A 12,982-nucleotide genomic window follows, 5' to 3' on the forward strand; every position below is an offset into this window, starting at 1 on the left:
AGACCGGCCCCTATCTCTTTGGCCATTGTGGCATGGACATGGAAAGTGCCGAGCAGAGCAATGAAAAGCAGGACCAAGATTTGTGCCCATGCTGCGAATCGAATGCCGCGACCAGCAATGTGCCTCAACTTGGAAGTCGCATATTGTCTTGTACTCGCGCTCGCCGAGAAGAAGGATGGGAATGAGGATGACCCCAAGTAAAACGATGAATAATGGTATAATGAGATATCGAGTGAGTATTATCCGATCACGCAGCTGATCACTCTTCAGGCAACGCCATACGGCGCATTCATAGATGAAATATAGTGTGTTACAGATCAGAAAGACAGCGGCAACCGCGAGCCCTGTTTGCGGATGATAGACGAGTGCCATGGTGAGTAATTCTTGTTAATGAGAGATTGGTCTTGAGGAGCATGGTGCCCATAAACCATGTATGACATTCCAACCGTCAGCATATATCCTCCAGCAAAATATATTGGACAACTCTATCGGAGACTTGTGCTCGTCTACCAAAGGGCTGAAGCCTGCATTCCGCCCCAAGAGGGTCTTCTTGGCTGCTTATGGTGTTCAAGACATTGGACAAGGCAGGCCAATAAGCTTTGGAAGAGTTGCTGATAGCCACAGCAGGGAGGCAGCTTGTGTCAGCCAGCATGACTTTCATTTTTATTCAAAGCCAGTCTTACGTGGCTTGTAACCAGCTACGAATGCCGTATAGCGCAACTTATGGCCCGTAGGACAAAGTGGCGCTGGGACATAACATGTGGGCTTGGGATTCTACGCAGTCAGGCAATGTGCAATCAGATCATTTTGCATCAGAGATCCCAGCCGTCATTGCACTAAACTCGGAAAGCAAAGCAGACTACGTTTCTTGGGCGCTGAGTCGCACGCATAGAATGGCATATAAGCAGTGTCGTGGATATTGACCATAGTTGTCAAGCAGAATAGTCACTGGGCTAAGATGGTATTTTATCATAAAGTAATGGGACTCTTAAGGACGTATGGTATGAGAGTGCTCCGGTATTCTATGGGCGACGACTAGTTGATCCTAGCCATTCTGATTCATATGATGGAAGTAATGAAAACAACTGAAGAACCCTAGGAAGTGCTTCCTGAAGCGTCTAGCCTTGGGTAGCATCATAAACTTCAGCTCTCCTACTGAGAGAAATAAGATGATCTGAACTTCAACTACCGTCCTCGCCTCGCAGGCCATTACCACCCTGCATCAAATCCAACGATACTATTGCCTTTGAGATCAGAATGGTATTAGACGAGGCTGTTTTGACATTAACATGCCTTCCACGACCAGTACAAACATAACGATGCAGTGTTTGGATACTTTTCATCCCAGGAACTGACCTTGTTACTCATACGACTTCCGTTGTTGTACCCGGCTCCAGCATTTGTTAGCAAAGCCAGCTAGGGTTCTGCCCAGATAAGAATTGAAATCGCACAGCACTTGCCGCGAGTGGTGACTTGAGCCATGAAGACAACTTCTCCTTAGATAGAAAAAGCGAAACGCCAAGACACTGGTGGAGCGGAGAGTTATCAGGCGCAGTGAACGGTGGCCGGGCGGCTTGCTCTAGACCAAGCAACCCCGCAAAACCCCGCAAGTTTCCAAACCATCATGAAAATGAGATGGGATCAACGCGCAAATTGTGGGTCTCCCGGTAGCCCGGGACTTGCTCGGTAAGGAAAGAATAGGGAACCATCCGTCTGGGGGGTTCGGGAAAGTAGGTTTGGAGAAGTCTTGGTAGGCAAACAGTCATACGATGATAACTTGATGGGCGACAGGTTGCGGGCATCGGGACAAACCGCGATGCTGGATCGAAAGAGTGCCTGAGTGTGGAGAACCGACGGCTGCGGGTCGTTGGCAAGTTGGGAGCACTGGGTAACATCGGTCTACCCATAGGTATGTGCGTTGCAAGCGGGCTGCTTGCTGGTGACTTCAGACGAATGAACCAATGAACCCAGCATCCCATAGTAAGGGGCCCTCTACTGAAGTCAGTAGTATAATACTGTACATTGTACCTAGTGCAGTTGCTCTGCCGTCTGTGAACGTCGGAGTTTGGATTTGACATTGCTTCGATACTGTGCTGCTTAAACTCCTAGTCAAGTCAGGCTCGTTTGAAGGCAGGCCGCAACGCTCGAGAAGTTCGTGAACGGAGCCGAGATAGGAATACACACAGTGTCCGTGGCTGCTGCATAGGTAGTGATAGAAGGATGAGGTTGCCTGTCGTGCCAAGCTGTGATCAATGATCACCTTGCAGGACGGGAGGAGGTAGCGTCAATACTTTGACATGTAGACGTTCACCGAACCATACGTAACAGAAATCCATGCTGAGAATGACATTGACAAACTGAACCAACGGGGACCTGAACGGCGCCCGACTAACCGAGCCAGAGTTGGCACCAGTACTATGTAGTTGCGAATTGCAAGGTATTGTACAGGAACGTGGCTATACCTCCAACTCGTAAACCTGCAATCCTGTGCAGCTGTGCCGCTGCTTACCCGCATCCCCCCGGCGTTTCGGTTCTCCATCTGCATGTTGCCAATGAGCCTTAGTCAGGTCAACCAATGGGGACGGTGATGAATCAGAGGAGTTGGGAATTATCAGATCATGCTCGAACAGCAGGGAGCAGGCATCTTAGATGAAAGGGGTGGAACCGATACAACAGAACTGTAAGAGACATGAGATTACGCAGTAGAGAAAGGAAGTCAAGATGGGGAGGAGTCAGACTTTCGAAGTTGTTAGCCACAGACGCGAGGCCCCAAAAGGCAAATCCCAAGAATCTGGGGAAGTGCTGCTACCGGTACCTAGGTAGGTACATACACTACCTACTGTGCAGTAGATAGCGCAACGGGGCCGAGTGTCGTCACAGGGACGTTCGGATACAAGGAGATTTGTGAAAAGCGGGTTGGCTGACTGTCGGGTCACACTTCTGGTTCCAGCGACTAGGTAGAATGCCAGAATCAACAGATTCGACCTCGGATAAGATAAGCAACACTCGTGACTGGAGGAAGGAAACGCCGGTCGCTTCTTGAGTGACATTCCATTTCCTGGAAGCCGAATCCCCACACGCGGCAAGGATAGCCGGTACGTACCCCACCATCAGTGGAGACCTTGACCAATCGTGGTCCGATCATTACGCACAGTGGAACCTGCCCTTGCACGCCTGGGCGGTCGTCACGTCCAGAGTCCCCTTTCCGGGATTGGCCGAACGAGGGGAAGAGCGATGGTTGCGCGAGCCTGGCGATGCGGCAGTCATTGCCTTTTGCCCACAAGCACGCAGGTGCCCCGGCTTTCCCCCCCTTCCCACCCCTTCCCACGGTGCCACGGTGCCATCACCATTCCCCTTCCAGCCGACTCACACACTCTCCCCCTTGTTCCCACCCCTCTCCCACATCCAGTTTGGCGGGCCACAAGTGAGTCGACGTCAGGATTTATCTCACACAACCTGCATCCGAAGACTCAACTGGCCTGGCCCTCCGCATTTGCGACCGATTTGACTTGACTCGACGTCGACTCGACCCGACCAGAGCACACGAAGCACTCCGACGCACGCCGCACTCTTCCAGACATACACTACAGGATTCGGCGGAGACGACCGTACACACACATATAACCAAACGCTTTCCATCCATCCCGCGCTCCCAGAACCACCACTTATCTGTCCACCCGCGTCTGCGCTGCACCTAACGCCGATCAGTCACCTCCAGCGTCTCCGCGATCGAAATCCCGCGCGCAGGATCGAGACCGTCTCTGCGCTTCCTAACCACCAGCCGCAGCGGCACACTTCTGTCCCTTGGCCATCCAACGATATTTCAGTCGAAACCACCGGAATCCCGAGCCTGAACTGGCCCCTCGCTGCGACGGCTTCTTATTCCTCTTCCCCGTGCGAAACTGTCTTGCAGCGCAAGCTTGGACGTCCTGTCCCAGGACCGACCCGGCTCGGGCACGGATGACAGCATAATCCCCAGTAACCCGGTAGAAAATTACATACCACGAGCATAGGGGTCCCCGACCAAAGTGTCTGAGTTTACCCTTTCTCCTGCAGAACCTACCTGCTACGCCCTTACGTCAAAATACAATAATCTCCCCTCATCTCTTTGAAAAGAAGCGAACGCACGAGCAAGAATCACTTCCACTCACGCAGCATCCATCACACGGTGAAGGAGACCGGCGCCATCACGGTCAGATACAACCACGATGCCCTCTCAACGACCCTTCTTCCTTTCCACCTTCTTCGCCTCGTTCCGACAACAGTCTCCGTCTGCGACAACGCTTTCATCACAACAGCCCAATAAGCATTCTACTCAGGCGTCGTCATCGTCGTCATATGCAACGCAGTCGGCCGCATCAGCACCCCGAGCCATCTCGTCAAATGGGCCGTCAAGTACTGGGGGAAACAGCGGCAGCGTTAACTCGGCAACGCGCTCGTCAGCAGGGGTTGTGAACCAATATCCACTACATTCCCCGCGCGGTGGAATTCCCATCCCCAGCGGCTCAAATCGACGACGTGGGAGCGATAGCAGCAGCGAAGGATTCCGCGACGTGCTGGGTGCCGACAAGTGGTACATTGGTGGACGGACCGCTGCCGGCGAGGAGAAGTTCTTCAAACTGGGTGTTGTCCGAAGGGTGCGCAGTAACGACGGCCTCAGTTTGGATCGACTGAGTTTATAGAAAAGGACGGTTGCCACAACGGAGGTGCAAGTGGTTGCAAGAATGAACAAACATTGATGAGGACACTGGGAAACGACTTTGGTACATAGGCGGGGCAAGGGAAACGGCATTATCAACAAATAAACCCGAATGATACATCTGGGAGGGGAGACATCGAATCCACAAGGATTTAGGGGTCATCGGCGTTTGGGAATCACGATTTTATTTGGTCGAGACAACTAGGAAGCAACTAGCAACCCGACAGGGTGATAGAGCACATGAAAGTGCAAAGAAAAGCATCAAGTTGAGCAAAACAGCTAGGGGCCCTAGCCTAGGATGATTTCTCTATCTTATATTTGCCTACATGCCACCCATACATGTTTTGACTCTCTTCAACCGGGGTTCTGGTAATTGCACAGCACGGTGAAGGCTTCACCACATGAATCGCTGCATCCTACCATTGTCCAGGACCCTGCCGTCATCGGCTCTCCACAGGTACGGCTTGGCAAGGAAAATGTACATGGTGACCAGATTGACCAACACAAACCACAGCGTCTCCAAGACGAGCCGGATGTCAAACCTTTTCCCGAAGCGGACCAAGGGTCCCAGCCCCGGGAGGCGCTCGATTTTGGTCAAGGCCGGGTGCGTGGCGGCGTGCTCGTGAAGTTTCCATGCCGGGACCAGAATGCGCCAGAAGACCCAGGGGAGGATGAAGTAGCGCGGCTCGACGAGCGGCGCCGTCATCAAAGACAGGGTCGTCGCGAGAAGGAGAAGGATCGCGGTCGACGAGGCGGGGGGTTCTGTGCTCTGCGAAGTGGGGTCAGCGAGTGTGATGATGGCGAAGGGGTCGTAGCGTCTCTTTTCTGCCTCGTCGTCGTCGTTATGCGCGGTGGTCTCAGAATTCTCCAGTGGCTCCGTGATAGGTGGCTTCCCTGCGCGCGCCTGCAGACTTGAACTGCTGAACGGGTTGTTCTCGAAGGGGCCTGGACGGAAGGGGGTGTACCGCCCGAGCAGTCCTCCGTGTGGTCTGACAACAACCCGCCCTGGCCGCAGCCACTAAGGACGTCCCAGCAAAGCCAGCGGGCGATGGTATAGGGGACGACGAGGTAGTAGCGGAACAGACCGGGGCGGCGGATCGTGTACCGGAAGACGTAGAACATGTAGTGTCTGTTGTCGGCGAGAGTGAAGGGGTGGATGATGGTGTTGAAGCGGACAACGACGAGGGTTAGGAGGATGAGGAAGGGCGTGAGGACGAGATGGTAGACCTTGGATTGGACGAGGGTTTGGAGGGCGTTGAGGATGGGTGAGCTCATAGGAGTATTTGGGGATGAGGAAGTTTGTAGGTCAGTTTCTCCTTGGGTCCGGATCTTTTGCTTCTTAGACGAGCCGGTCTGGGTGGTCTCGGCCAGCGTGTGCTTGCGGTCTGGCGCCGATGGACTGGTTTCCGAAGGCTTCGAGGCGGGTTTCCCAGAGAGGGCGGTAAAGATACCGCGGACAAAACGAAGGACGCCAATGGCGAAGGGAAGGAAGAGCGGGAAGGAAAAGAAGGCGAAGAAGGGCCAGATGTAGAGCATCTGGGCGAGATGGAGCGTCGCGACGTGGTTGGATTTGTCACCTCGCAAGGGTCAGAGGTGAAGAGACCAAGGGGCACAGGCAGAACTCACCTAATACTACGCCACCATTCCAGGCTACGAAGCCAGCGAAGAGACCCATGATGGTAATGTGCGGGTAGACCTTCCTTAAGACGCAGAGAGGGTTTGCTAGGGCTGCGATGCCGATGCTCAGGGCAGAGAAGAACAAGTCTGAAGACAGTCAGCGACAAGGTTCGGGAAGATGAGAAAGAGACGAACCGTCTGGCCATGCAGTGTTCAGAGGAGGGTCATGGACATCCCCGACAGAGTATCTCCAGGTGTAAAATCTGACATATTCTCCCAGGGTCGTCATTGTAGCCTTCGGCACGGGCTTAGGACGCAGAGCCTTGACGGCCGCAACAGCCTCCAAACCGCCCATGTACACGACAACCCAGAACACGTTCGTCTGTCTCATAATGAGGGTGAAAACGCCAACGACGATGGTCGTCCAGTCACTCAGGAACGAGCTCCTCTCCTCCTGCACTCGACAAAGGTGGTGATAATAAGCCGCCAGTACGGACAGCGTCGAGACGACATCTGTATAATACAGACCCGAGAAGAAGAAGAGGACCGGAAAGAGGGTAAAATTCCAGCCGAGATGGATCGAGTGGAAGGACAGCACGGCGGGTGGTGCTGGAGACTCGGCATCGGGACGACGGGTCTCCAGGAGATGGCGACAGTGGGTTGCGAGGATGCCGACGCCAAGGACGGCAACGATGTTGACGCCGCGAAGGTCAAGAACAGAGCACTCTGGCCGCATCATCACTTGCAGGTAGTATTTGGAGAGAACATACCTGCGGTAGCTTGTCAGTTTTGGGGTTCAAGGGGTGGGACGGGGATGGGATGACTTACAGCCCGGGAGGGGTGGTGATCTTGTCGTCCCACTCGTCCCATCGACCCTGGCAGAATTTCTGAGCTTGGGGTATGTGAAAAACCTCATCCTACACATAGTCAGCATTCTTAATTCTGCATAATCGAAGGGCGGGATGAGCCGACCAAGTAAGGCTTGTCGACATGGGCCATAACGTTACTACACCAGATCCAGCCAAGGATGAAGATGATGATGTACGAGAGCCGCATGAGTACATCGTATACCTTGTTCGTCTTTGGACCCGACGGGTCCGAATTTGGCATCTTCGGGGTAATGAGCCATAGTAGTGAGTAGAGGATGACGACAGACAAGATGTTGAGTCCATCGACAAAGGCTTCGACTGCCTTCATGTTGACTAAGATGCCCAAGAAGGCAGAGCAGTGAAGGAAGGACTAGGTACGGAACTCGAGAGTGGCGGTTTGGCAGAGACTGAAAAAGACTTGGTCCTAGAAAAGAAAACCAACTGAAAAAGTGAAGTGAAAGATAGTTAGTGTACCCAAGCCCTGCGAACAAAGCAGGTTGGCTCCGGCAGCGTTTGCTCTCACACTTGCAAGTGAGGTGAGAGAAAGTGAACAGTTCGCCAAATGTCCCGGAGAGGGCAATTACGCGTCTTCGCACTGTCCACGCACGGTACAACTTTTCTGACAGCACTGTTTGAGGTCGTGGTGTATGTACATGGTGCAATTCATCTCTGGTTCCCTTTTCACTATGTACGGATAGAAATTCCATTTTCTAACCCAAGGAGGCAGAGAGACTATGCAATGCCGAGGTCACGTGCTCAAACAAACACCGGCTGAAGTTCAAGAGTCTATTGTATCTTTTATACAAGCCCCGAAGGGAGAACACTCCTCAATCTCACAACACCATCCTGCCATGCTGCTTGCCCAGTGTCTACTCTGGTAAAGCAAATCCAAGCCAAATTGGGGATTTAGAAAGGCTGTTACCGCCAAATTAGCATAGTGGCCCGGCGGCTCTTCTGTCCAAGGAACACATACGTTGTCAGAGGGGGGGATGTCCTTAACGTAGGTCTGGCCGATGACGGGAATCTTCTGCGCAAGGGGTCAGCAACCAGTATAGCCGGCCGTCAGAGGATGTTGTCTGTCGCACCATGAGGATGTCACGCTGGATTCTGGGAATGCCAGAGGTGTAGAAGAGGGCGGCAATGCCGGCAGCGGCGCCGAAACCAGCAGCACGGGTTCCGCTGTCGTCAAACGTCAGCATGCAATCCTGGTAGTCGCAATTGTCCGCGACTCGATCGTTCGGCAGTCCGGGTTTCCTCCATTCCGAAGCTTCTATACCGAACCGCATGCCGCCACGCAACAGCGTGAAGCCGAATGACGGTACTGCATGGAACTCTGGATCCGCAGTCGCCGGCTCGACTCCGGAGGGATACTCACAACTTGAAGACCTGGGAAACGGTCCAGCCGCCAAAGTTGGGCACCGTGTTGTACCTAGAACCGTCCAGTCAGCCCACTATCCCATCGCATACTCGCTTGCAGTTCGAGCATCTTTTCGCCGTATTGAAGTCTCGGCGTCTCGTTCGGTGGCCGAATTGTACGTAGGAGGATCGTGGAAAGGGTCGAGAACATACTTGGGGCCGAACTTGCTGCGGTAGGTAGGGTACATAGTACCGACGCGGGCCTGTTCAATGAGTCTTGTCAAAATCGTGCCTCGCAGAGAACGCTTTTGTGGCCGGAGTAGAGATAAACTCTGCCCGGTGTTGGGCCGTGACGTACGGGAGAAGGCATCTTGAATGTGGTGGTCGTGCGAACGAACTGGGGAATTCAATTGCAGATGCAAAAGAGGGAGCGTCGTGAAAGAATGGTGATGCTGCGCGAGTTTCTTAGCGGGAAAAGCCGGCCGGATTTCCAATGCGCCTCAGGCTACAGGCTGGGAGCGAACATTGAAGCCTGCAGCCAATCGGCGCAGGGTGTGGAGTGGGTCTCACCCGCGGTTCAGCGGAACTACGAACGAACCAAGCTCAGCCTTGCACACGAATCCTTTCCTCCGCACCATCAGCTCGATCAGCGACGTTGGCTAATTCAGGAATCTTCTGAGGCAACCATGGACAAGGTCATTGATGCGCGCTTTGAGCGTGTCGAGAAAGCTCTTGCCAGTCTCATTGAGTCGGTTTCCAAATATCATCCCCACGCGAAGCAGGCATTGGACCTACACGAGGCCGACAATGATCTCGCAAAGGGCCTTGACGAGGGTAAAACACGACGTCTCTGGAAGCCTTCCCACAACCAAGCTGACGCTCTTCATCCCATAGTCCAAATCCACCAGAACAACCACCTCCGCTTACAGCAGCTTCGAACGACGACTTCTTCCCTCGATACCCAGATCCGAGAAACTCTTCAGAGCCTGGCGACCACCCGCAAGGACATTACCACCACCCAGATCACAGTCTACCCCGATGGACCCAAGTACCCTGTCAAGTATGACGAGCTACTGAACTATGCCCGTCGAATCAGCAAGACCACGCTTCCGCCCGCGGCTCTCACCAACGGCGGCGGGGTCACAACCAGCGGAGGCACTCCAGCCCCTGACCCGAACGCAAGCATGACCACCAACCCCAACACTCCGGGCGCAAACGGTCTCCAGAGCCAACCCGTCAGCGCGGCGCCAACGCCGAGCCAGAGCCAGACTCCCGGCCCTTCGGGTGCACCCAACAGCAGCCCTTTGCAGGATGCCCTTCAGGGGGCCCAGCAGACCACTACGACAAGCGGCGCAACCTCGTTGCCCGACGGCCTACGGAACCACCTCGACCCGCACTTCAATGCGAGCTTCATTCCCTGGCCCAACGAGTTCCAGATCCGCAGCGGCGCCATGGCCGTTTACCAGGACCTGGCCGACAAGGGCATCGACCCGCGCGGCTATGATCCGCAGCGAATCGCCGAGGCAAAGCGCAAGGAGGAAGAAGAACGCAAGGCCCGCGAGGAGCAGGAGAAGCTCGAGATCGAGCGAAAGAACAGGGAGTACCAGGAGAAGATGGAGAAGATCCGCCGCGAGCAGCAGGAGGCGTACCGTCGCGATAGCGTGGCGGCTGGTGCTGGTGCTTCGTCGGCCGGGAAGAGCAAGCAGTTCCAGTTCACCAGTCTTATGGACGATGACGATGACGATGAGTAGCCGGCGAGCACCTGCGGGAGGCAGATGTTACATCACATGCTTCACTAGAGAACCGTATCAGTCGGGTGCAGCATGGGCTGTTGTCCTTGCCCCGAAAGCAGCTTATTTTCGTCTACCAATCCATGCCGTCTACCATCTAACGAGAATACCCATTTTGCAAATGTCATAATCGATCACGCTGTGCTCCCCGGGACGAGCATCTCACCGGTACTACAATGTAACGCTCATGGGCCAAAAGCCAGTATTGATACAACAATGTTCATACAAGTGCATGATCCAGACGCCACATGCCAAAGCCCCAATGCAATGCCATTTAATCAATCTTAATCGAGGCGTAGATCTTCCTGACGAACCACCAACTGGCGAAGTAGCCAATCGATCCTGTAAAGGGTGATTAGCGGAATCCGAATTCGAGTTACCAGAGGAAAGCTTACCCGTGAGAATGAAAAATAAGAAGGAAATGAGCGCGCTGTAACCGACGTAAAGCACAGTGCCAGACAGGTTGCTCAGGCTCAGCTTGGTGAAGAGGTACAAGAGGCAGTTGAGGAAGATGTAGCCGCCGCTCATGCCTGCGGCGAGGAATGAGCGCCATTGCCAGTTGTAGTTTTCAGAGCACAGGAGAAAGTACACCAGCAGGATGGTCACTGCGGCCGTGGTGACGATCATGAGGCCGTACGAGAGGAAGAGGAAACCGAACATATAGTAGATACGGCTGAACCAGACGGAGCTCATGATGAAGTAGAGCTCAACGAAGATGGCGCCAAAAGGCAGGAGGCCGACGATGAGCATGCTGGGGATCGGCCTGAGGTACGTCGTGGAGGGCGGGATCTGGCGGGGGATCTGGTTCGTCTTGACGGGCGGCTCGACGACGGAGGCACGGAAACCCATCCAAGATCCGGCGAACGATAGTGGCACCGAGAGGATGAACCAAATGGCAATGATCACCAGCATGGTGGTGAAGGGCACAGCGCCGGAAGACTGCTTCGCCCAGAGCACGAGATCCAGCAAGAAGAAGGCCCCAAAAACAATACTCGGCACCAAGGTCGGGGTCAGCGCAATGTTCATCTTCCACTTCTCGCCCTGAAGCGACTTGTACGATCTCGCAGAGACGTAACCGCCCACGAAGCCCAACAGAGTGTAGAGGAGGAGGATGATTGTTCCGAGCGATCCGCGGTTGGAGGGCGACAAGAAACCAAGAAGAGCAAAGCAGATTGTGAAGCCGGTCATAACGAAAAGCTGAACGCCGTTTCCGAGGAGAACCGACAAGAGGAGCGGGTTCGACGGGTTGCGGAAAACGTCACCGTGGACCAACTTCCATCCAGAATCCTCCTGAACGCCGTCTTCCAGAGCGGAGGTTCCCGAGAGATCATCCAAGTTGATTTGGTCCAGGCGGTTGTACCTGGCGATATCCTTCTTCAAGGTCTTGACCAGGATGGACATGACGGTGAGGATCAGAATGACGACAATGATGGCGGTGTCGATGAGCCAGAACCAGTGGATCTTGGGGTCAAATACGTGCAGGTACTTGTCCCAACGCGTGGCCCAGGCCGTCTTGGACTCAACCCAGAATACGGAGTACGAGAACTTGACTTCCTTCTCGGTACCATCCTCCTCGAAAACGATGGGAGCCATCGGGTTGTTGCAGTCAATCAAGCCTGGGTAGGCGCGTGAGCTCGGCTCGACCACAACACCGACAACGCGCAACTGCGACTCGTCACCGTTAACCGGGTGGTACTCGATGTTGATGTCGTAGTGGTTGTTGAAGATGACGTTGCCGTTCTCGTCCTCGCCGCCCATGAGGAATCCGGGGTTGTAGAAGGTCGTATTCGTGAAGTCATCGTAAATTTGCTGTCCGGCGGGCAAGCCGTCCACGAGCCAGTTCAAGCTGTAGCCTTGCTCGATGCGACGCTTTACGAATCCGACAGCGGCCGGGGGATATTTCTGGGTGCAAAGCGGCTTGCACTTCTCATCATTCTTCATCCTCAGTTCGAACGGAGATGTCATGATGCGGTCTCCGAACAGGATGCTGCCCAAGCTCTCCGACACATATTCGGGACGGGGCTGAGGCTCGCAGAACTTGAAGCCGGGGTGGTAATAATCGTAGGAATCGATCGAATGTAATCGGGAGTCGGATGGAGCGGCGACCGGCTTGATGCTGTTGACGTAGAGGGGAACAAGGTCTCCTTTCTTGTACGATGTCGGCGCAACACCAGGGAGGTAAAAAGCCGACACCAGCTGCGGGATGGCCAGCAGCGAGGTCAGCAGCGCCGAGGAAGGCGCCATGTCTCGTAATTGCATCATGTTGATTTGCTACACCTCTGTCAAGAACCTGCGATCAGCTTTGGAACGATGCGGAAGAGAAATGGTGGCCAGACGAAAACTAGCACGAAACATGAAACCGATGGGAATAGCTCCATGGATCGCGATTACGTACCCGTGGATCTATAAGGTAGGTAGCGCGAAGCGACTTATAGCCGGTGGCGCATCCGGATTCCTTCTGCACCTGGCAAGGCGTGGTAGGAACGGTTCAAGAAGAAGGCAAAAAGCTCGCGATCGTGTTGGGCCGAAGCAGAGTTGCTTCTAGATGGACAGATTGCCAATTACCTTTGTTTGTCTCAGAATCGTGAGCTTCGTATCTCGTCCTCTAGGAGCTCCGACACCCTGAACAACTGTCCCAAACCCCCGGCTTA

General features: G+C 54.2%; 5 protein-coding genes across 5 annotated transcripts; 2 read left to right on the forward strand and 3 right to left on the reverse strand.

Annotated features, from left to right (window-relative positions):
* Positions 1 to 4,208: 4,208 nt before the first annotated feature.
* On the forward strand, positions 4,209 to 4,682 carry ColSpa_05608 (uncharacterized protein; the record flags this gene model as incomplete). The annotated part of the gene is made up of 1 exon (XM_049271820.1): positions 4,209 to 4,682. The coding sequence occupies one exon, from the start codon at positions 4,209 to 4,211 to the stop codon at positions 4,680 to 4,682; it is 474 nt and encodes a 157-aa protein (XP_049127777.1).
* A 411-nt stretch (positions 4,683 to 5,093) lies between these two features.
* Positions 5,094 to 7,513, reverse strand: ColSpa_05609 (dol-P-Glc:Glc(2)Man(9)GlcNAc(2)-PP-Dol alpha-1,2-glucosyltransferase; the record flags this gene model as incomplete). The annotated part of the gene is made up of 6 exons (XM_049271821.1): positions 5,094 to 5,644; positions 5,665 to 6,276; positions 6,326 to 6,463; positions 6,512 to 7,086; positions 7,145 to 7,233; positions 7,289 to 7,513. 6 exons carry the CDS (start codon positions 7,511 to 7,513, stop codon positions 5,094 to 5,096), a joined length of 2,190 nt encoding a protein of 729 aa, XP_049127778.1.
* A 505-nt stretch (positions 7,514 to 8,018) lies between these two features.
* ColSpa_05610 (uncharacterized protein) lies at positions 8,019 to 8,789 on the reverse strand (the record flags this gene model as incomplete). The annotated part of the gene is made up of 4 exons (XM_049271822.1): positions 8,019 to 8,054; positions 8,159 to 8,212; positions 8,271 to 8,571; positions 8,653 to 8,789. 4 exons carry the CDS (start codon positions 8,787 to 8,789, stop codon positions 8,019 to 8,021), a joined length of 528 nt encoding a protein of 175 aa, XP_049127779.1.
* Positions 8,790 to 9,227: 438 nt separating this feature from the next.
* On the forward strand, positions 9,228 to 10,292 carry ColSpa_05611 (mediator of RNA polymerase II transcription subunit 4; the record flags this gene model as incomplete). Its single annotated transcript, XM_049271823.1, has 1 exon — positions 9,228 to 10,292. The coding sequence occupies one exon, from the start codon at positions 9,228 to 9,230 to the stop codon at positions 10,290 to 10,292; it is 1,065 nt and encodes a 354-aa protein (XP_049127780.1).
* Positions 10,293 to 10,605: 313 nt separating this feature from the next.
* Positions 10,606 to 12,593, reverse strand: ColSpa_05612 (transmembrane 9 superfamily member 7; the record flags this gene model as incomplete). The annotated part of the gene is made up of 2 exons (XM_049271824.1): positions 10,606 to 10,673; positions 10,727 to 12,593. The coding sequence occupies 2 exons, from the start codon at positions 12,591 to 12,593 to the stop codon at positions 10,606 to 10,608; spliced, it is 1,935 nt and encodes a 644-aa protein (XP_049127781.1).
* Between the last annotated feature and the right edge of the window lie 389 nt (positions 12,594 to 12,982).

This window comes from Colletotrichum spaethianum (genome assembly GCF_022836535.1).
Source record: "Colletotrichum spaethianum MAFF 239500 DNA, contig12, whole genome shotgun sequence".
NCBI lineage: Eukaryota > Fungi > Ascomycota > Sordariomycetes > Glomerellales > Glomerellaceae > Colletotrichum > Colletotrichum spaethianum.